Here is a 23,253-nt window from a genome sequence, read left to right on the forward strand (position 1 = left end):
ACAAAGCAGTAGAAAGCCATCCTATTGTCTTGGGCGGCCACACTTGGCTCTCAGCCTGGCTCCCCAGTGGCCAAAATGTGCTTCCTGTATGTGGATCACTGGTGCTCCCTGGTTGCCCCCAGTCCCCCTTCTAGACTGGAGGTGGGACAGGGAGGACCTTCAGCTTGGCTTAGTGAGTGCTCTAGTAATTCTAGCCAAATATCAGGACACCTTTCCAGGAAAGCTAGTGTGAAGGGGCTTGGGGTGTGGTACTGAGCTCAGGCGGGGACTGGGGAGATGATCCAGCTACCACCAGGCACAGTGTGGGGAATAAAGAAACTTGCCTTAACAACTACAGCTCTCCATAATGAAATGTCCAATGGGCTGCTCCTGGGGTTGCTGACTGACCACTCCTGCGTGCTCAGCATTGTCGGTCTTCCTGGAAGGGCTGGGTGGGACCACCTGTAGATATCCATAGCCTCTGAGCGCCTGCAGTGACGCGCCCAAGATTCTCTATGAAAATGACACATAACTGGCCCAAAGAATCAAGAGATGGTGTCCCTTCTCCAATCAGTGTCTCGGCTAAACTGTTCTTTTTGAAGATGAGGGTCCTTTAAGAGTGCTTCAAGAATTTGTGGAGGAAAGGCCAGCTGCCACACCAGCAAGAAGCCAAGCTTGGGTCACTGAGGCAGGAAGCCAAGGGAAATCTTGTAAGTGGCCTCTACTATGGGGGGTGGGAAGGAAGATAAGCTTCAGATGGAAATGGAGGGGCAGGAAGGACAGGATTAAGTGAGGCCAGTTCTAATGAGGAGCATACTGGACCGGGGGCAGAGGCTGTGGGCTCCCATCCACATTTGTCATCTGACCTGCTCCCTGGGGCCTGGGGCAGTGATTTGACCTCTCTGGGCTGGAACTTTCTCATGGGTAAAATAAGGTCGGGCTGGATAACCTTTACATTCCCTTCTGTGTCAGAAGCTGGAATGCTAAATTATGTGAATGATTGAATCACAGCTAAAAAGTGTGTGTGTGTGGGGGGGGGGGGGGCGGACGGCAAGGAAAGGCAAAGACAGCAGACTCTGTGTGTGTCTGAGAGACAGAGACAGAGACCTGAATTCAAATCCGGATTCAGACACTGTGTGACGATCAGCCAGTCACTTAACTTCCCTCTGCCTCAATTTATGCAACTGTTAAATGGGGAAAATAGCACCCGTCTTCCAGAGTTGTTGTAAGGATCAGAGCACGGTGGCAGACTGGCACACAGTAAGTATGATGTAAATGTCAGCTATTATGGGACAAGTGGAAGGATGGAGACCAGGGGAGGGAAGAGAGAGAGAGAAGAGGGGAGAGGGGGGAGAGGAAGCTGGCTGAGAGATTTCTGAGCTGTCTATAGTTAAAAACAGGTGTTTAGGGGCATATGTGTGTTTGCATTAGTGTTAAGGTTGAGACAGGATTATCACATTCCTTTTTGACAAAATGAATAATATAACAAATGATAAAACATAAACTGAACAACAATAACCTTAAATGTAAATGGACTGAATTCCTCTATCAAAGGAAAAAAATCGATCACCTAATGGATGATCAAGCACAACCCAATACCATGTTGCCTACTGGAAAGACACCCAGCACAGCGATACGTAAAAATTCAAGATGACAGGAGGAACTAAAATGTACTATGCTTTAGCTTGAATTCAAGTTTGAAAGCACTAAGTGAGTTCAAGACGTATCATGCTTGAAGGTACCACTGACAAGTAGATCTCCATATCACTTGTCTCCATAACTAACAGCAAAATAAGGTCACTTCTGTCACTTTAATGATGGCTGGACAACCACTCTTCTAGGGTCCTGGGTAGGAGTTTGGACTTCATGCATTCAGGAGAACCTCCTTGCTCAAAACTGTGAGTCCAGTCTTGAGACTTCCTTGGCCATGAGTAGAGAACCTGGGCAGGGGGGAGGAGGCAAAGGGCAGGAGTGGGGAGGCAGAAGTAGACTTTATTGGGGGCATCTGGAACATGCCAGGTCCCCCATGCCCTTCCCCTCCCCTCCAGACTACAGGATTAGTAGGAAGCCCAGGCCCAGGGCCCACACAAAGGCAGGGAGAATGCAGCTGCCACGGTCCGTCCAAAGGTCCTCAAACAAGCTGCTCCTGTCACACAGCTCTGTCAATTCAAGGGGCCCGATAGTGTGGGTTTTGTTAAGCACTCGGCAGCCGATCTCACCCAGGCAGCCCTCCAGGTCCACAGGGGTCCATATGCCTCCTGGGGATGGGAGGGAGAGAGAGAGGGCACTCAGCAGGGAGTCTTGGACTATCATCGGGGGGGCCTCCAAAGTCCAGGGACCCAGCTTCCCACAGACTTTTTATTCCGAAGTCCTTAGGGACCCTTGAACTTCTCAAGCATCTGTATCCCTAGTCCCTCAGTGACCCAAAAAACCACCTCAGCCATGTTCCCCCAAGACCTCAAGTGTTTGTCCTCTCAACCCTACAGACATCCCCATCACCCCCTTTCCCAGCTCAACCAGGGGCCTGGCCATCTATTTCCCCAGCCCCAGGGACCCAAGCATCTCCCCTCTCACCTCCCTTGATAATGATGGTCCCACTGTAACAGGAGAGGGTGAACTTGGGACAGTGCATGATGGGTGAGTGAGGGACGCAGGGCCCCGGAGAGACACAGGTGGGGCACATGAGGCCCTCTTGGTGGGGGCTGTCTAGAAGGGGAGGAAAAGGGCTGTCAGGGACATCCTGTCAGTGTCTTGCCTTTACCACAATATGTCTCACTGCCCTGTTCAAGTCTGGGCCTGGGTCATGCCCATAAACTAAGCATTTTTCTTATCTACTATCTACTTTGGGGTGTAATTGGAGAGCTGCAGATATGATTCTAGAATCATTTACATGAACCCAAAGCTAGAAGTGCCCTGAAAACAGAACCAGAAGCTTAGAATCCAAAGGAGAATGTTGAAGCTTTGCCTGGCTTTAGAAGAGAGGCCCTTTGGTATAATTCATGGGGACTGCAAAGTTTTAACTGGGGAGAGAGTACAGAGGGTAAGTATAAGAGTACTTAGGCCTTGCCCTATACAACCCAGGTGCAACATTCATGTGTCTGAAGCCTGGCTCAAACTGTAAGAGCTAGAAGGAACCATGGAGCCTACCTAGGTCAAAGCTCATCTTACAGAGAAGGAAACTGAAGCCTCAAGGTCACACAGCTAGTCACAAACTCAAGCCCAGATCCACTGGCTCTAAATCCAAGGAGCAGTCACACCCTAGGGGGTCCTTCCCATCACTCCCCTGCTCAGAGATAACCTGTGGGCTCCCTCTGGAGTCAGAGGATTTGGCTCAAATTCGTCAGCCTGGTTTTGAGGTCTTCATACTTCCTTCCATATTGAGCCAAGCCTCAATTTTCCTTCAAGGTCCCATATGATCTAGCTGTTAACTCATTCAACCTTGTCTAGGTCATCATAGTGGGCAAGTGGGTAGCATGGTGGATAGAGCATTGAGCTTAGAGTAAGGAGGACCTGAGTTCCAATCCAGCCTCAGATACTAACTAGCTGTGTGACCCTGGGCAAGTCACTTTAACCTTTTTGCCTCAGTTTCCTCATCTGTAAAATGAGCTAGAGAAGGGAATGGCAAACTCTGATATCTTTGCCAAGAAAACCCTCAATGAGGGTCACAAAGATTCAGATACATCTGAAATGACTGAAAAACAGTCACCAAAGGATTTAGAGACCATCTAGTCTAAACTCCTCAGTTTATAGAAGAGACCCTAACTTGGCCTAGCTGGGGACTGAGCCTGTGTTCCACTGCTCTCTTCCTATCTTTGACTCTACCTTGGGACCACCCTGGATGAGGTTTTAGAGACATTCTAGCTTTTGTGACAGTTTGAGGGGAATCCAATATATGCTCAGGGCATCCTCTCTGGTCATAGCTGTCTTCAGGGGGTGGCAAGCCCTGTTGGGCTGGGCTTTGCCCTCAAGGAGAAAAGGAGATTCAAGGCAGGAAAGAGGAGGAGGGGGCATTACCTGTTTTTCTTTTATGTGGAATGGGCTTTGGCTAATCACTTTCCTGGCCTCCCTTGGGGAGCGCCAGGGGCCTGGCTGGGGCCAGACTGGCCAGGGGGCAGAGATCCTGGTGCCCAGAGGCAGTAACACTAAGCTCATGGGGCTGCTGTGAGACCCCATGAGGTAGCACATGGGCTTTGTAATTGTTCAGGGCTCCATAAACATCCATTTGGCCCTCATTGAAAAACAGGAGAACTGTCCCAGAAGCCAAAGGGACATTAGGTGCCTCCTTGTGTCAGGTACTTGAGAATGTGGGACATTGGAAATGTCCTACTGTCCTACTGTCTCACTGGAGGTACTTGATGAGGGTGCATATTAATACCAGGGCATGTTTGAAGTCTGCAAATAGCTTAATACAATCTCATCTGGTCCTCATGAGAACTCTGTGAGACTGAACGAGCAAACAGAGCCCCAGAGAGTGGAAGGGCCTTCTTGAGCTCAAACATGTAGGAGGAGTCAGAGGTCCTCTTCCCAGTGTGACCCTCCCACCGACCTCCCCCAAGGCCTCATCCTCACCTGCTCCCTTTGGGGGCTCTGTCAGTGGCGTTGGGTCTGTATAATTGTTACAATAGTCGGTGGAGCAGAAGTGTGTGTAGGAAGTGGCCGAGACGCCGGGCGGCTGTGTATACTTGACGACCGTGGGCTCCTGCTCGATCTCGAGGAAGCAGCCCTTGGTGGCTATGATAATGCCCTGCAGTTCTGGAAAGACAGAGTTCCACATGGAGGGAAGTACGTTCTAGGCTTGTGCTTCGTAATGAGGAGCTCTGAGAATCTGGGGGTTCTGAGGAGACCTGGCTTTGAATCTTGCTCTGGCCTTTACGTGGTCAATGACATAGGGCCAGAGCGGGAAGGGACATGTCTCCCATGTCCCCTCCCTCCTCTCGTCCCTTTCATCCTAGGCTTCTTCCTCCCGCATGCTCTTCCTGCCTCCTCAGCGAGAAGAGCCCCCACTGCTGGGCCTCAGAAAGCCTCTATTTCATGCCCAACTGGAGCCTTGGTGTGGTCTCCCATCACCTCCAGGTCACCTTCCTGGGGGAGTTTAGGGTCCTGCTTCCAGTCTTCTCCCAGCCTGGGCAGTCAATATTCATGCCTATGACAATTGAACCCCAGGCTTTTGGTGCCCCCCTCCATCTCCTCCACACTAGTGACACCCACCAGGGCAGCCCTACCATCCACTTGGGTTCTGCTCCCAAGATCCTTCCTGAACTCCAACTTTGCGATTTTGGACATTTACTAAACTCCTCTGAGCCTCAGTTTGAAGTAGTTGGTCTAGATCAAGGCTGGGAAACCTGTAGTCTCAAGGCCACATGTGGCCTTCTAGGTCCTTGGGTGTGGCCTTTTGATTGAGTCCAAGTTCTACTGAACAAATTAAGGGGATTTGTTCTGTGAAGTTTGGATTCAAAGGGTCACACTTGAGGACCTAGAGGACCATATGTGGCCTTCAGGCTGCAAGTTCCTCACTCCTGCTCTAGATGATCTCCAAAGTTCCAGCTCTGATCTGTCATCTTATAATTTCTTGTCCTGCCTCTCCCTGGTCTTCTTCCTCCCCTCAGTCTCTGGTTCCTTGATCCCTCCCTGTTGCCCTAATCCATTATCCCCATACTGGCCTCCTTTCTCTTTTCACAGTCCAGAGAAAGGCAGCTTAGGGGGCACAGAGGACAGAGCACTTGGCCTGGAGTCAGCAAAACCTGAGTTCAAATCCTGCCTTGGACTCTTACCCAGGGTGACCCTGAGCAAGTCTGTTTGCTGCAGTTTCCTTATCTGTAAATAGGGTTAACAACAGCACCTTCCTGCCAGGATCAAATGAGATGCTATTTATATGTGCTTAGCTCACAGCAGACACTCCATGAGAGTGAGCGCTTGCTTGCTTCCTTCCCTGCTGTTACAGCTAACTACGTGCCTCCCCCACCCCATGCTCTGATGGCATCTTGCTAATCCTCCACCCTAAACTGCCCTGCCCAAACTAAGTGCTCAAACCGGGGCACACAAAAGGCTGGAGGAAGCCATCAAAGTGAATGGGCCCTCCCCACTGCACGGCCTTCCTCTCCCTCAAGGCTTCCTCACAGCCGCGGCTCCATCCCCCCTCCTCCTCCAGCACATCCTCATCCATCTTCTCCCTCTTGGCTCCAGCCTCAGAGCATGACTTGACCTCCTTCTCTTCTTCTGCTCCCTCTCAGCCTATCCCTCCCATTTCCTTCAGTACCTCATTCCATTCATCATTCCCTCCTTCATGTCATTAATGTCTTGTTCTCTCCTGGCCTCTTCCCTGCTGCTTAAAACATATCCAGATTTCCTCTATCCTAAAACAAAACAAAAAACCCCCCCCAACCTGCATTGACCCTGCCATTCCCTTAAGCACCTGCCCCTATCTCTCTCTTCCCTTTCACTGGCAGACTCTTATAAAGAGTTCTCTAAGGCAAATGAGCACATTGCTGATTGAGCTGTGAATTGATGCCACTATTCTGGAAAGCAATCTGGAATTGTACTAAGAAGACCACTAACTGTCCCAATATCCTTTGGCCCAGAGTTAGGAATATACCCTAAAGGGAAGAAAGGTCTCATACACACCAAATGCACATTTTCTGGCAGCAAAGAGCGGGAAACACAGTTGTTTTCCTTCCACTGGGGAGTGGCGGAACAAGCTGTGGAACATGGAATATTAGCATGCTGGCAGAGAGGCTGATCCCTGGCACAACTGGGGATCGCAGGTGGGAATCACCCACCAGGCAGTCAGACTCAGGCTCAGGGAATGGGCTGCTTAGTCTGGCTGAGTCTCCTCTTTAAAAACAAATTCTTTATTATAAGGGATGGCTTTCTAGATAGAGGTTGTGATATATTAGGGATTGAAGGTGACGTAACACCAAGAGATTAACTTTATTTTAAAGAAAGAAGTGTCAGCATTGGACGCATCCACACACATCTCCCCCCCCCCCCCCCATTCACTCATCAAGTCCCTGCTTAGGAACCCACCACTCAATTGACAGTCCTCCTTTGCAGGCCCCCAGGGACCCCACGCTCTAAACCAGTCGGCCAATTCTCTCACTTCTTGTCACTCTGACCTTCTAATGCCCCTGTCCTCCCTGGTGACATCTCTCCAGATTTCTGTGACACTGCTCTCTTCTGGTGGGGCTCCCACTCCTTTTCCAACTCCTTTGCTGAATCATCATTCATCTCCCTTCTAAATGTAGGTGCCCCCTAAAACTGTCTCTGGCCTCCTTTTCTCTCTCATCTTATACCTGCTTCCACAGGTCCAAACAGATAATTCCCAAACCTACATAGCTGGCCTTAATCTCTCCCCAGCATCATGAATTCCCTTCTGAACACCACTAGTGGCTAGCACTTTAAACATTTCCAAATAAGGTTCATTCTTCTCTCTTTTATGTCTTCAATAATTCTTGCTGTCTTCTGATCCATTCTACTGCCTGAAACAGATGCAGGCTGCCCCTTCCTTTGGCTCTGCCATCTCCTTAAGCTATCATGCTATATCTCTGAACCTAATCATGTTTTATCCTTTCACTGATAAAATCCTAGAAAGATTCATCTAAAACTCACTAATGCATTGTTGGTGGAGCCATGAATTGATGCAACCATTCTGGAAAGCACTGTGGAATTAAAATTAAATGAGGTAAAGGGTCACAAAACTGGCTCTTCCTTCCAACTTCCCTGTTTCTCAGGGGGCTTTGCCATGCTCCCAGGCCCCCAGGTTTACAGTCCTTTCTCAGCCTACAGTCAGTCATCAGTAAGCCTCGTTGTTTCTTCCTTCACCATGTCTCTCATCCACCTCTTTCTCCCTACTCACATGGCAGCCTCTCTCATGGTTCAGTCCCTCATCACGGATCACCTAGATGGTTATAATAACCTCTCCTCAGGTCCCCACCTCCTGCTTCCTTTATGAATCTGCCAAAACAACTGAGCTAAATAATACATCTGACAGTAATGCACCATGCCCCCAAACTTTCACTGGCTCCCTCCTTTCCTCCTTTCCTCTGCCTGACATTGCAGGTTCTCCACAGTCTGGCTCTGCTGTGCCCTTCCTGGCTCACTGTGTGTCCCTAATCCTTACGTACTCTGTTCACCAAACTGGCCGGTGGTTGCTTCCCTCTAACCAGCCTTGCCCACCTCAGACTGGTGTGCTCAAATGTAAGCCTGGACATTGATCACCACAGGCCTTCATCTCCGGCTCATTCCATCCTCTTGTGTATCTGGACTCTCTGATCCAGCGTCAGCTCATCTCCTTCAGCTGAGAGTCCCTGGTCAAAGTGCCTAATAGTAGGCCCATTCCTTCTTCCCAGAATGCTTCTCTCCCAAAGCTCAATGTTCACTCCCTCATCACACTTTGCTAGAGTACCTCCCTTGAACCACAACTTGCTCTTCCTTCCTGGTGCTAGACATTTCTGTGGAAGGGCCAGATCACCCTGTGGAATGGAAGCTCTGTGAGGGCAGACGTACAGGTACCATAGGGCCCAGCAGCGCAGTGTAGGTTACTGACAAAAGTCTGCTGGGTTCTGAGAGGAGCAACGGGGGAATCGCAGGAAGCACATTTCAAATCTGGCTTCCTGACAATGAGCTGTCCCAAAATGAGCTGAGCAGCCTCCAGAGAGAGGGGCTTGTCTTGAAGACCAGGAGGGCTGGGACGTTGCCTAATGCTCTTTTCAGCTCCAGGTGTTACTGGTTCCTTGGATGCTATGTGTCAAAGTTGGGAGGGGCCTTAGAACAGGGGATGTCAGACCTGGGAACACATCTAGAACAGGGGATGTCAGAGTTGGGTGGGGCATGAGAACAGACGATGAGTGCCTCTCTGATTTGAGATAGGCACAGAGGCCTTACAGGAGGGCTGGGAGGGCAAGGCTGGGCCAGACAGCAGCACCTCCTGTTTACCTGTCTCAAAGATGAGAATAGTATCCTGACACAAGTCCTCTTCTTCACATTCTTCCTTAAGTAATCCCGTCCAGTTGGCCAGGAACTGTGTGGGGTTTTTTCCAACACGTACCAGGACACCCCGGTTACAAGTGAGAGCTCCTGGGGGGGAAGTAGCAGGGGTAAGCCTCTAGCCCCAGCCTGGGGGACCAAGATTCCATACCACGGCCTGGCCTGAGGGCCCCTGGTCCACACCCACCTGAGAGGCCAAGGGCAGCTCCAAGGAAAAAGAGGCTCAGTGGAAGCCTGGCCTGCCAGGGCGCCATGGTCCTGGAAACAGGGTACGGTGGCCGCTGCTCAGTCTGGTGAGTCAACCAGTGAGGAGGGATCAGGAAGGGCAGGAGTAGAGCTGCTGAGGGGGGGAAAAGGTGGGAAAGAGGCTTCTTGTCTGATACAACACCTGAGCAAGGACCCAGGCACCCCCTCCCGCACCTCAGGACCCTGGGATCATCCCCTCCCCCTCCTCAGGACCCTGGGATCATCCCCTCCCCTACCTCAGGACCCTGGCATCATCCCCTCCCCCTCCTCAGGACCCTGGGGTCATCCCCTCCCCCACCTCAGGACCCTGGCATCATCCCCTCCCCCTCCTCAGGACCCTGGGGTCATCCCCTCCCCCACCTCAGGACCCTGGCGTCATCCCCTCCCCCACCTCAGGACCCTGGCGTCATCCCCTCCCCCTCCTCAGGACCCTGGGGTCATCCCCTCCCCCACCTCAGGACCCTGGCATCATCCCCTCCCCCACCTCAGGACCCTGGCATCATCCCCTCCCCCACCTCAGGACCCTGGCATCATCCCCTCTCCCACCTCAGGACCCTGGGGTCATCCCCTTCCCCACCTCAGGACCCTGGCATCATCCCCTCCCCCACTTCAGGACCCTGGCATCATCCCCTCCCCCTCCTCAGGACCCTGGGGTCATCCCCTCCCCCACCTCAGGACCCTGACATCATCCCCTCCCCCTCCTCAGGACCCTGGGGTCATCCCCTCCCCCACCTCAGGACCCTGGGGTCATCCCCTCCCCCACCTCAGGACCCTGGGGTCATCCCCTCCCCCACCTCAGGACCCTGGCATCATCCCCTCCCCCACCTCAGGACCCTGGCATCATCCCCTCCCCCACCTCAGGACCCTGGCATCATCCCCTCCCCCACCTCAGGACCCTGGCATCATCCCCTCCCCCACCTCAGGACCCTGGGGTCATCCCCTTCCCCACCTCAGGACCCTGGCATCATCCCCTCCCCCACCTCAGGATCCTGGCATCATCCCCTCCCCCTCCTCAGGACCCTGGCGTCATCCCCTCCCCCACCTCAGGACCCTGGCATCATCCCCTCCCCCTCCTCAGGACCCTGGCGTCATCCTCTCCCCCACCTCAGGACCCTGGGATCATCCCCTCCCCCACCTCAGGACCCTGGCGTCATCCCCTCCCCCACCTCAGGACCCTGGCGTCATCCCCTCCCCCACAGGACCTAGGTGTCTCCCCTCGCCTCCTGTCACTCCCTTCCCCCAATCTCGGGGTCCCAAAGCTCCTGGGTCCCAATCCCATCCCTGCCTCAGGACTGCAGCCCCACTCCAGGGGGCGGGGCCTCTGTTGGACCCTCCTCCCCTCGGTCCCAAGGCCTGCTCAGGCTATTGGAGGAGCCGCGCTAGGCCCCACCCTGACCAACGGAAGCTCGGCCCAGTCTCCTCCTCCCTTCCCTCCTCTCCTGCTCCGGATTTAGGCGCTGGGGGGCGGGGCCAGCCTCCTTCTAATCTGAGAAGGTCGACGCCCCATTGGTGACCTGGCGGCCCTTCTCTATTGGTCTAATTTGGGGCCCTCCAGAAAAGAATTCGATTATCTATTGGTCGGTTGAGGGAAGGGGCGGGAAGAGCAGAGGACTGAAGATTCATGACTAGGGGCAAGGGGCGTGGTTAGACGTGATGTTTAAGACCCCTCCCAGCCCGACCTTCCCTGTTCTAGGCCCCCCCAGCCCCGACCTTCCCTGTTCTAGACCCCCCCCCAGCCCCGACCTTCCCTGTTCTAGGCCCCCCCCCAGCCCCGACTTTCCCTGTTCTAGGCCCCTCCCAGCCCAACCTTCCCTGTTCTAGGCCCCCCCCCAGCCCCGACCTTCCCTGTTCTAGGCCCCCCCCCAGCCCCGACCTTCCCTGTTCTAGGCCCCTCCCAGCCCGACCTTCCCTGCTCTAGGCCCTTCCAGCTCCCTCTGTTCTAGGTCCATTTCCAGCTCTTAGCTTTCTTGGTTCTGAACTCTGCTCCCCTCTCCCCCAGATTGGACATTCCCTGTTCTAAAGTCCCTCCCAGCTTGTTCAAAGGCCCTCCTGACCCTGAGTTCTAAGTCCAGGGAAGTAAAATGCTTTACCTAAGGTCACAAAACAGCATGTCAAGGGCAAAGCAGGGCTCATTCATCATACCAGGCTAGTTCTTGGCAAGGTGAGACAAGAAATAGCTTGTATTTTGTGAACTTTGAGGCTGAACTTGAGGGAGTGATTCTGAAATTTTAGGTAATGAGAATTCCATTTACCCATCAGTTTAAAGGGCAAGGAAAATTTGGTGCCCATAAAGAAAATCTTTGGCCTCGTTAACAAAAGCGTTTTCCAGAATGAGGGGTTGATCCTTTCCACTTTGCTCCTGCAGAGGCAGACACTTCCGGAGTATTGTGTTCAGTCCACTGGGGGCCACTCTGTATTATAGTAAGGGCATTGGCAAAGAGGAGCCCACCCATGGTCTCTGTGAACAGTATAGGCAAAGGATCAGTGATGATGTCATATGGGGAGTGAGGAGGAATGAAGGGCCCCAGGGATGCCTGGGGCAGACTTAGTGGAGCCAGGGTTGCCCTCTTCAAACATTTGAAGTTCGTTGCATCACCTTGAAGGTAACAAGGCAATCATTCAGGGTATAGGAAATAACCACATGGAAAAAATGGATGGTTTTGTAATAAAAACAAAGTTTATTGCAGATAGAAAGCTGAGGAGAGAGGCCACCTAATTAAATCCTTCATTTTCCAGATGAGGAAACTGAAGTCAAAGGAAGGCAATTTGATTTGTAACACAAAAATAATAGCTCATAATTTTGGGGAGTTGACATATGATTGAATTTTAAGATTTGCCCAACAATTTACACATTCTTTCATTTTAGTAAATTTCAGAGCCTATATTACAACCCACTATAATAGCAATTTGTAATGACTGCTGGGAGTTAACTGGGGAAAATAGCCTAGCAGGATCTTGAGGAAGGTAGGGAATGTATAGAAGGCAGTGGAGTCAGTTTTGAAGTCAGAAGAGTAGAGTACAAATCCCACCTTTATTTATCTCATGGACTTGTGACGTTGTTTTTGGTTAATGCTTTATGACCTTGGGAAAGTCACTTACCCTACATGGGCCTCAGTTTCCTTATCTATAAAGTGAGGGGGTTGGTTCAGCACCTCTTAAATTGTGGGTTTATGGGGTCACCACCCACAGTTTAAGAAGCTCTGAAGATGACTTCTGAGGTCCATTTCAGCTTTTCATCTATGATTCTGATGGGCCCCAATTCAAAAATCACATTTCTCTTTAAAAATCACATTTCTCCCTAACCTCAAAATACTATCTCAGGCAGTTCTCCCCAGCCCAAGGACACAGCCTGCCCCAGCAACAGCTGTTATCTCCCTTCCTGCTATAGTAGCAAGCTGCACCTATGGAACTTATTAGTCTGAACCAGCTGTACTGATCAGTACTGGCTGAATAGGCTATGTACTAGGTCATAACGATAGCTTCTACTCACTGACCAATCATGTGCATCCTAGACTTAGACATACGTATACTCCCTTACATTTATCTTCTCTAACAAGACATTGATGAGAGCAGCCTGGTTTTTCTGAGCCAACCCTGACCTCTGACTTAGTGACATTTCAGACCTAAAACCACACCTCCAGGTAGCCCCGCCTTGGGCTATTTACCGCTGAATTTTGGGTAAAATACCTGCTCAGTAGATACCAAAAGTGCATGCTCCTTTAAGAACTGACCACTCCGTAACTGCTCCCTAATCCCACCCCAAAACACCTAGTTAGCATATTTGGCACAAGTGATACTATAGAATTATCCTATATAAACTTTCCCTGTACCTCTCTAACGTTGCAGGTTCCCTAAGAACTCTTGCCCGCTGAAAAGCGTAATCAATCTTTACCTTGACTTCAACAATGCTTGAGTCTGTGAATTCTTCTCCAGATGACCTGCCCCTGGTACCCTGGTCTTTGGGGGGGTCTCACACTCCCCTTCAAGCCCTCATCAATTCCATGTTTGTATATTTTCTGATGTCCTCAAATTTCCTTTTCCTTTGAACATCAATCAATAGTCAATTCTGGTCAGCCAAGAGTGAAGAGGCTTCTGAGAGGAGACAGCTCTTGGTAGGGCAAAGGATCCGTATTCAAAAACTGGGCAATGAGCTACACATTCAGGTTTTACTTGCTTCTGCAACAAGTGTATTCCTTGCCTACATCAGCTGCCACACCAAGTCCTTCTGACTTGAAATCAGGTGCTCCTTCCAATAACCAGAATCATGGTGGTCAAGCTAGGCCCTGAAAACTTGGTTTAAAGATCATATGGATCATTAAGTTCAGGCAGCAGGCAGTAAGGCTTAGGAGGAATATACCATACATTCTGCTACTATCTCCTCCTCATAAAGAACTGGCCCTTCTCATTGCCAAAGTTGGGATAGCAAATTCTGTCCCCTTGTATCACTTATCTTCAGTCTTCCCCTGTCTAGTGGCTACTTTTCTACTGCCAACAAACATATCCAGGTCTTCCTTACCCTTAAAAAAAACCTTCTGTCCAGATCTCTTTTCCCTTTTGTGGCTAAACACCTTGAGTAGACCATTCACATTTAGTATTTCCACTTCCTCTCCTCTCACTCTCTTCTTAACTCTTTACAATCTGACTTCTGACCTCATGATTCATCTAAAACTACTCTCTCCAAACTTACCAATGATCTTTTCAATGCCAAATCCAATAGCTTGTTTTCAGTCTTCATTCTTCTTGACTCCTCTGCAGCTGTTGATGCTGTGGATGGCTCCCTTTTTTCTTGACTCTGATTTCTCTCTAGGTTTTTGTGAATTTCTCTTTCCTGGGTCTCATATCTATCAGTTCCTTCTCTGTCTCCTTTACCGGATCTTCATCCAGGCTGCTAATGACAGGTATCCCGTAGGACTGTGTCCTGTGCCCTCTTCTCTTCTCACTCCATACTCTTTCACTTGGTGATCTCATTAGCTCCCATGGAGTCAATGGTTATCTCTTTGGATGATTCTGAGATCTATTTATCCTGCTCTAATTTTTCTCCTAGCCCCTACATCTCTGACTGCCTATTGGACATCTCAAACTGGATTTCAACATATCCAAAACAGAATACATAAGCATTTACTTCTCAAAGCTCTTCTTTCTTCCTAACTTCCCTTTTACCATCAAGAGTACCACCATCTTCTTAGTCAGCTAGGCTTGAAATGTGGGTGTCTTCCTTAACTCTCTCTCATACCCACTCCTCCATCAAATCTGTTGCCAATGCCTGTCAATTTCACCTTCATAACAGCTCTCCTCTGACATTGCTCTATACAGAATAAATTCGAAATAGTCAATAGAGAGTATTGTACTCTCCTATCTATATCTTGTTTGTACATAGCTGTGAGCTTATCTCCCCCATTAGATGGTGAACTCCTTGGGATCAAGGACTGTCTTTTGCCTTTCTTTGTGTGTCCAGCACCTTGTAGGTTCCTGGACACAGTAGGCACTTAACAAATGCTTATTGATTGATTGATGTACTATCAGTGTCATGCAGCTTTTCTTTGATCCCTCAAAGAATCTATAATTTCATCAGGGAGGCATCTAGCAACCTCCCAGACTTAGTAGAAAGCACTTTACAGATAACTGAGGCCAACAAGCCACATGACCTGGGGGACAGCCCTTTGAGGATGAGCTTCTCTGCATTTAGTAGGGCTGGAGACAGACCCACAGTGAGTTGACTGGCCCATGCCAAATGTATTTCCAGAGCTTGGGCTCCAAGGATAGGGTCACACTTTCTTCTACCCCATAAGGAGACATTGGGAGAAGACTTCAGGGGATTTGTACATAGTCTGTAACTCATGCCTCTTAGGGACTTTTGACTTACAGACTCCATGTGCATATTTCATGGAACAGAAGAGTTAGAGCTAGAAGGGATTTTGGAAGCCATCTTGTTTAACCTTTTCATTTTACAAGAGGGGAAACCAAAGATCAGAGAGTTTAGGTAACTTGACCAAGGGCACACAGGTCTTCTGACTCCAAACATGGTACCCTTTCCCCTTTACCATACCTGTAATCTCTCTTGCACGACTCATTACAAGGTCACATGGCTCATGTATTGTCATAGGAGACAGAAGGTCTGTCACTTTGGGACCCCCTAAATTTAGCTCCATTCTAGGGATTCAGGTCATTTCATTTGATAGCACCCAGGCCATCTAATAGCAGAGAGAAGGGGCTTATAGGGCAGGCCTCTTAACAAATGATTATCATCCACCTTCCTGTTGGTGGGTGCCTATTCTATATCTTTCTTTCTTCTCCTCCCCCTTCTCAAATGATTCAAGTGCCATTGTGATTGGCAGAAGCCAAGTTGGCTGCCACCATTAGGTCTGCCAGACATTTATTTGTCTTGGAAGACGCTGTTCTTGCTTCATCAGCAGAGGTCCCCTGTTCTTGGATTGGGAAATCTCTCTTGCTTGCCCAGGAACGGCCACTTCAGGAAGACTCTTTCTGGTCACTTTTTCCTTTTTGCTTTCCTGGCTCCCTGAGAATCCCTGCTCAGTGTCTCTGGCCCACAGTCATATGGAGTGTTTCCCTACTCCCACCATGTCTGCCACAGTAGTTGCAAATCCTCTTTCTGAGTTGAATTTGCTTGGCATACCTTCCGTTTGAGGAGAAACCATGTCCTCTGTTGGCTACAAATCCATTGATCAGTTTGTAGGAGAGACTCCAAGCATGATTGGAGTTCATATTTAAGGAGTAGCCCTGTGAATTAGTACAAGCAGCGAGGACTTCCTGCAGGCAGAACTTGAGTAGGGCTAGGGAGATTGATGTAGGATAAAATAGGAAAGCACCTTGGAAATCATCTAGTTTAACTTTATCTTCAGATGAGAATTTGGAGGCTAGAGATATGAAACTGCCAAGATAGGATTTGAACCCAGATCCTCTGACCCCAAATTCAGAGTTCTTTCCCCTAAAATACTCTAGGCAGGTTGAGACAAATGGGATGAGACAGTGGCAGTCAATAGTCAGACACTTTGGGGATGTTTATCTGCAAGAAGGCCAAAGGGGAATATGGTGAGCTTCTAATATTTGAAGGCAAGTTGTTTGGAAGGGAAATTAGAACTTTAGTCTGGCCTCAGAGGGGAGAAGTGGGAGCCACGGATGGGTATTTCTAAGAATCATGCAAGGGCAAACTTCCAACAATTAACGCAACTCAAAAAGGGAATGAGCTACCTTGGGAAACGGTGGGTTCTCCTTCACTGTAGTTCGTCAAGTAAAGACTGGGTGAACCCTTGTTGAGTATTCAGAGAATCTCTGTCTAGGTGGAAAGTGGTCCAGGTGGTCTCTGAGGTCCCTCCTAAATCTGAGATTTAGCAATTGTTGTGATTGAGAGAGGTGAAAGGGCCCTTAGAAAACACCCAGATTAACCTCTTCACCTTGTGGTTCAGGGAAACTGAGACTTGTCCGAGGCGTCAGGAACTTGCCTAAAATCCCATTGAGTAATGGCAGACCTGGGACTGAAACTGAGACAAATAGGACTCCTGACTCCAGGACCCATGAGGGAGTTCTTGTTTCTTGTTGATCATGGTTTGCATGCTGGAAGATTCACTGAGCTCATTCACTCATGACCTTGAAGTAGAGCCTTGTGATTGAGCCTCCCCTCTGTGCTGAAGAAACTAGTGTCCAGAGAGGTTCGTGACCTCTTCAGGGTCACTAAGGCAACAGAAGGCAGAAGTGACCTTCAACCCCAGATCTCCTAGCTCTTTCCAATGCACCATCTGGTGGGAAGAGGCTGGGTGGGTGAGGTCAGATTGCAGAAGGCCTTGATTATGGTAGGAGGATGTGAAACCCTCTTGTGAAATAAAAAATGGAAAGCTGACCAACACTGGGTTGCTAGTTCAGAGGGTCATCCATTTCTCTTTTGAGTTTGGAGAACGATTTTGGACTAATCTTTGCATTAGAGTCATACCTAGAAGTTCATAAATGGATGTATATGGTCTTTAAGATACAAGTCTGAGAGGAAGGAGGGAAACCTTCAAGCTGGAAAACCAGCTTCCTCAGTCTTGCTCAGTTTGCCCAGAGATGCTCTTATAGGCACTGGGGCAGAAGACTTCAAGTAAAGTAACAGTTGTCCTGTTCAAGGACTTATGGAATTTTGGGCAACCCCCCCCCCAAAATTCTGCTCTTTCTCTAGTTTCCCCTCCTCATATCTATCAGACACTCTAATGCACCATTCCTTAAGTATGTCCCATATGCTAAATTTTGCCTCCAACAAAGGGGCCAAGAGTTAGTTAAGAAATCAGCACAAACTGAAATTAGGGCAGAGAGACAAACCTTTCCCCAAGCCCTAGGAATTTTCCCCAGTGGGGCCTCTGACCTAGAGGCATTACACTAACTTTCTGACTGATAGGAACTCCATAAAGTAGAAGAGCCCTCACATTCACCTATTGCTCCAGGATAAAAAGTGAGTCATTGTACATTGTAACAGGGTTTAAATGATTGACTATTCAGGGAAAAAAGAAGGGTATTGAGGTTAGGGTTGTAGCAAAAAGGATCCCTTCCTAATCCCCTCTTATCCTCCCTCTGGGAGGAAAGAGGCATGGCCTGGGAAGGATTCAATTTTGCCTTATTGCAGGGAGGAAGGAGGGAAAGGATTGAATCCTGGAGGGCCAGTTGTGCACTACTATACAGTGACACCAAAAAGTGTTTTGCTTATACCTGTATAGGATTTTTCCTTTAAGAAGTCCTAGGAAACACTCTTCTTGGGGTCTAGATTGTGGATCTGTGTGCATGTATGTGGGGTGGAGGAAACCAAGAGAATGGAAGGGGACCCAGGTGCCAAACTGGACACTGGGAGCTGCTGGCATTGAGAATCAAGGTCAGGGATAGGGCAGATCACTGAGAACAGGGTCCAGCAGGGCCTGTTTGCCTCAGTTTCCTTGTCTATCAAATGAGCTGGAGAAGGAAACAACTTTGATGAGGGCTCAGGCAAGGTAGAGGAATGATAGAAGAACCCCAAAACTGGAGTTCCCTGTGGGGGCTGTCTGGAAAAGAAATTCAGGGGCTCAGGCATTCTTTTTTTTTTTTTTTTTTTTTTTTTGTGCATGGAAAGCCTTTATTTGATGGATATCTATTTCATTTGTTGTCACAATGGAGGTAATGGGGACTTAAGTCAGTAGCATTAAGTAACATTTTGCTATTTATTAGGCTCCAACAATTAGAGTAATCCAACCTCAAATGCTATGCTCAGCACAAAAAGCATGGTGCAGAATTCTGCAGGTACTCAGTGTGTTAGGTGCTGGAGCGGTTAAGACAAGGCCTCCCTCCCAAGGTCACTTCTGGAAGGTGAAGAGGCACATAGCTGGTGGAGGTCTCCTTCAGGTCAGGGAACAGATGGGGAAGGTTAGGCTTAGGACATGTATATTCCTGAAGTTTAGAGAGTGAACCATAGGCACCCAAGAGGACTTAGGATAAGGTGGAGAAACCCAGAAGGCCAAGAAATCAAGAGATCAATGCTTTAGCTGTGAGGTCCAAAGTCTTTAGAAAGGACTGAGCAAAGAAGAGGTTTAGAATGGAGAGAGGGCCCTTTCCTTGCCTCCTCTGCCCTTCCTGGTTGTATTAGATTTCTCTGAAAGGGTACTATGGGCTGTAGCTACACCTCGAGAAGACTCCACAGAGCACTAGCTTAACTGGAGTCTGACACGAAGGGTCCTGGAATCACAGAGCAGTCACAACAGAATCTCTCTCTCCATGGGTGAGTCGGCTGTTTTATTAGTAGAAGATTTTGATAATCTCTTCTGTATCCTTGGGATCAATTGCAGGCTTTCTCTTGCTGCCAGGTGCCAGGAATTTCTTAATTGTTGGGATACTGCTCATTCGAGTTTTAAATGCCTGGAGTAAAGGAAATCCAGAAAGTGCATCAGGGACTTTCTCTTCCACCGATAAAATAGCTTCAATCAGTTGCACATCTGCCATACTCATCTGGTTACCCACAAGAAAGTTTTGTCCGTGAGACTTTAGAACCTTCTCATAAGCAGGGAAATATCTGTCTTTGGCCTTGGTAGTGATTTCGGTGAGCTTTTTTGTCTGCTCTTCTCCTTTTAGGAAAGGATATACCATGACTAGCTCCATCAGATCCATCACTCCCTCTGAGTACATGATAATCTTGGCTCTCTCCTTCATGTCCTTCCCAAGTAGATTATATTTCTCAGCAATATAGTGGAGAATGGCTCTGCACTGAACCAGCTTCATCCCATCAATTTCAACCATTGGTACTTGTTGGAACAGCAGGACAGTTGCTTTTAATTTGTCGAGTTGTTCTTTTGTTTCAAAAAATTGTTCTTCAAACTCCACTCCAGCTGCTGCTAAGAGCCATCTGATGGATTCCATTCTGCCCCTTCCATTAAAGTAGTGGAGGACTGGTTTATTTGTCATTGTGATATTTTGAGTTTTCTTCAGCCGCTAGAGAAGAGGGTCTTAACGAAGTGCAGCTTCTGGGGAGAAAGCCCGGGCTCAGGCATTCTTGAGGTCAATGTAAAGATTTATTGTGCTTTTCAGTGGCCAAGAGTTCTTAGACAACCTGCGATCTGAATGCGGTACAGCTAAAATTCATATAGTATATTTTATAGTAGAATATGTGCCAACTGTGATGACTAGGTGATTCAGGATGGCACTCAGGAGTGGTTAATTCTTAAAGGAACATGCACTTTTGGTTATCTACCACCCGACGATTTTACCCAGAGTTCATGGGGAAATAGCCCAAGGTGGTACTACATGGAGGTGTGGTTTTAGGTCTGAACCATCACTAAGTCAACTAAGGATCAGGGCTGACTAAAGAATACCAGACCGCTCTCATCAATGGCTTGTTAGACAAGATAAAATGTAAGGGAGTATATGTATGTCTAAGTCTAGGATACACATGATTGGTCAGTGAGTAGAAACTACGTTATGACCCAGTACACAGCCTATTCAGCAAGTACACAGCCGGTTCAGACTACTAAGTTCTATAGGTACAGCTGGCTGCTGTATCAGGAAAGGAGATAACGGCTGTTGCTAGGGCAGGTTGTGTCCTCGGGCTGGTGAGAAACTGCCTGGGATGGTGTTCTGAGGCTAGGGAGAAATGTGATTTTTAAAAAGAAATGTGACTTTAGAATTGGGTCCAAGCATATGCACTCAAGAACCCCATCAATTCCTTTGTCAAAAAACAACAAACAAAAACCCAAATGGGTTCAGGAAGAGTTGGGCGTGACTGAAACAACCCAGCAAAGGTTACCTCCGTGTTGAAGGACATATGCACACAGGTGATCCTACAAATCTCTCTTTGGAGCACAGATGCTTAAGAACACAGTTAAGCTGAGGCTAGTCCAAGAACCCTGCCCAGGGGTCCAGGGAAAGGAGGTGGGATTCCTCAGATACCCAGCAGGCAGCCGGGTATCATCCGTCTCACAGCCCCTGGGGAACACAAAGACAGATGCCAGGGCAGAGGACGTAGTTTTATTGCCACCTTTTATTGTCAAGGCACACTGAGTCTTTGGTGGGAGAGGTTCGAGGTAAGTGAGATTCGTCTTGGGAGAGATCAGCGCCGTTAGGGCGGTGGGTCTGGGATTTCAGGAGGGTAAAGGGCGCCGGTCTGGTTGGGACGTGGGGCAGAAGGGAAGGTGTGGGGCAGAAGGGAAGGTGTGGGGCAGAAGGGAAGGTGTGGGGCACAAGAAGGGCCGGGGTGTTCACGGACCCAGGTCCCAGGGGCTCGGGGCCGGGTCGGGAAGCATCCCCCACAGGGCCAGCAGCCACGCCAGCCTCCCGGGCCAGGCTCGCGGGGGGTCCGGCCCCCCAACCCCGCCCCTGGCGGTCCGGCCCCCCCAGCGCCTCGTCTCCGTCCCGTTCTCGCACGCCTCCCTCAGGGCCATGGGCCCGGGCGTCCAGAAGCCCTCCAGCAGGCTGCAGTTGGTCCAGGAGCCGCAGCCCCCCAGCGCCAGCGGCAGGGACACGTTACCTGCGGGGCTGGCCGTCACAAGGGTGGCCGGAGCCCAGCCCCCCGGCCCGCGCCCCCTCCTCAGCCGCTCCGCCCCGCCCTCCCCCCAGGACTCCCCCACCCCGCCGGCCTCACCGGTCACCAGCTCGATGAGGCCTCGGTAGCAGCCGCTCTTCTGGGGGCAGGGCACCAAGGGCGAGTGGTCAGGGCAGGAGTGCGGGGCGGCGCAGGCCGGACACTGGAGGGGACCGAGGGCAAAGGCGCGGCCGTGCGGTTCGGAGCCAGCTGGGGGTGAGGACGGAGGGGCTCGGACCCGCCCCGCCCCCACAGCCCCCTCCCCAAACCCCAATCCCTGGGCACAGCGGACCCCGAACAGAGCGTGGCGGGAAGACCCCGGCCCAGACCCCCGCCAGCTGCCCCGGTTACCCGACAGGTTCCAGAGCGAGGCCGCGGGCTGATGGTTGCACAGGTCCGTGGAGCACACGTGGTTGTAGAGGGTGAGGCTCACTTCGGGGGGCTGCCGGTACTGGGACACCCCGGTGCTCTGCGGCCCGGGCGGGGTGCAGCCCTTACTACTGAAGGAGGCGACCACGGGGCCTGGGGGGAGGGGGAGGGCGGGGCTGCTGGGGGAGGGCGAGGGTGCTGGGGGGGCCTGCGGGGAGACGGAGCTGCCGGAGCCTGGGGGGACTGGGCTAGGCTGGGGACTGGTGGGGAGGGGCTCTGGGGGATAGGGAGATGGGACCCCAGGGGATGGTCCAGGAGGGAGGGGCGCTGGGCCCGGGCTGGTCCTGGGGCGGGGCAGCCTCACCCGTGCGCACGCGCAGCAGCGTCTGGTGGCACACCTCCCCCTTCTCGCATTTCTGTATGTCCAAGGCCAGGCCTGGGCCGGGGCCCACCTGTGTCAGCGGCACCAGGTGGCAGCGCAGCGCAGCCGAGCCTGCCGGGAGGAGGCCGGGTCAGCGCAGCCCGGCCTCAGCCCTTGGGTCTCCCCCACACGCTCCACCCAGCCTGGCTCAGCTCACGCACGGCTGAGGCAGAGCCACAAGTGGCACAGCACGGCCGGCAGACACAGCCTCCTGGCCATGGCCTCCTTCACGGCAGCCCGAAGCACGCAGCCGGAGGGGGCGGGACCCATCTCGGCTTTGGCACCAAGGGAGACGTCCCATTGGACGTCTCCACGAAAGCGGGAAGGAGTGACTTCATCCATTGGTGGAACCACTGGAGGGGGGTGGGGCGAAGCGCGGCCAACCTTGAGGTCCCATTGGTCAGAACCTGCAGACATCCGCTCAGCGAGCTCGAAGCGCCATTGGAGGAAAGAAAGGGGGCGTTGCCTCTAGGGTGGAAACACCGCCTCTCTGTTTCCCTCCTCCCAACTCATTGGCTTATTTCTTCCTCTGTCCTTCACCCCATTCGCTAAGGCCTCTGGGTTAGGCTGAGGTTGAGGCTGAGGAGGCTCCTGGAGACAATGGTGGGGGTGGGGCTAGAGCGCAGGATGGAACCATTGGTCAGGAGCAGGGGGTGGGGGCATGTGTGACTGGAAGCACGATGCAGAATATGATGCAGAATAAGAGCAGCCAGCATGTATAGAGTGCTTAAAGGGTTAGGAAGCGCTCTATCGTCTCCTTTTATCCTCATAACAATCTGGGAGACGAACACTAATGTTATTCCCATTTTAAGCCCAGGCTCACAAACTAGGAGGTGTCAGCTGTAGAATTGCAGTTCAAGCTTCCCGCCTCCAACCCCATACTCTATGGCGCGCATGGCGCCACCTAGGGGCCAGTTTAGGCGTGGGAGGTACCACTGTAAAGCTGGGGGGGATTCTGGACGAAACCATCGGGTAGGAATCAGGGCATTGCTGTTAACACTTCCCTCTTCGGGTTGGTGTAAGGATCAAATGAGATAATATTTGCAAAGTGTTTAGCACCGTGCCTGGCACACAGTAGGTGCTGGATAAGTGCTTTTTCTGTTCATTCTCCTTCCCCTGGATGTGTAGGGGGCGAGCCGCAAGCAGGACGGAACCATTGGGCGAGGCCATGGGGGGGCACAGGGATATATGAGGAGCAAGGGAAGGCAAATAGAGTACCAGTCGGAATCACTGG

The 23,253-nt window shown here is 50.7% G+C and overlaps 2 protein-coding genes across 2 annotated transcripts; both read right to left on the reverse strand.

Annotated features, from left to right (window-relative positions):
- Positions 1-1,643: 1,643 nt before the first annotated feature.
- On the reverse strand, positions 1,644-22,436 carry LOC140507434 (CD177 antigen-like). The gene is made up of 11 exons (XM_072615524.1): positions 22,181-22,436; positions 21,963-22,091; positions 21,581-21,751; positions 21,290-21,439; positions 20,910-21,175; positions 10,598-10,688; positions 9,149-9,301; positions 8,911-9,051; positions 4,549-4,731; positions 2,554-2,685; positions 1,644-2,237 (listed from the first exon to the last, which is right to left on the reverse strand). Exons 1-11 carry the CDS (start codon positions 22,434-22,436, stop codon positions 2,029-2,031), a joined length of 1,881 nt encoding a protein of 626 aa, XP_072471625.1. The 3' UTR covers positions 1,644-2,028.
- Positions 18,365-19,705, reverse strand: LOC140503690 (glutathione S-transferase-like). Its single transcript, XM_072607862.1, has one exon. It carries the CDS (start codon positions 19,615-19,617, stop codon positions 18,955-18,957), a length of 663 nt encoding a protein of 220 aa, XP_072463963.1. The 5' UTR covers positions 19,618-19,705; the 3' UTR covers positions 18,365-18,954.
- Positions 22,437-23,253: the final 817 nt, after the last annotated feature.

The sequence above is a fragment of the Notamacropus eugenii genome, chromosome 5, assembly GCF_028372415.1.
Source record: "Notamacropus eugenii isolate mMacEug1 chromosome 5, mMacEug1.pri_v2, whole genome shotgun sequence".
Lineage (NCBI taxonomy): Eukaryota > Metazoa > Chordata > Mammalia > Diprotodontia > Macropodidae > Notamacropus > Notamacropus eugenii.

What these genes read in the sequence shown, in the direction of transcription:
- LOC140503690 (XM_072607862.1), bottom strand. Translation starts at nt 19,617, where the DNA reads ATGACAAATAAACCAGTCCTCCACTACTTTAATGGAAGGGGCAGAATG.
- LOC140507434 (XM_072615524.1), bottom strand. Translation starts at nt 22,436, where the DNA reads ATGTCTGCAGGTTCTGACCAATGGGACCTCAAGGTTGGCCGCGCTTCG. An exon ending in CTTGTGGCTCTGCCTCAGCC is followed by an intron (nt 22,092 to 22,180) that starts GTGCGTGAGCTG and finishes TCCTCCCGGCAG; the next exon opens with GCTCGGCTGCGCTGCGCTGC. An exon ending in AGAGCCCCCAAAGGGAGCAG is followed by an intron (nt 2,686 to 4,548) that starts GTGAGGATGAGG and finishes CTCCCCTTCTAG; the next exon opens with ACAGCCCCCACCAAGAGGGC.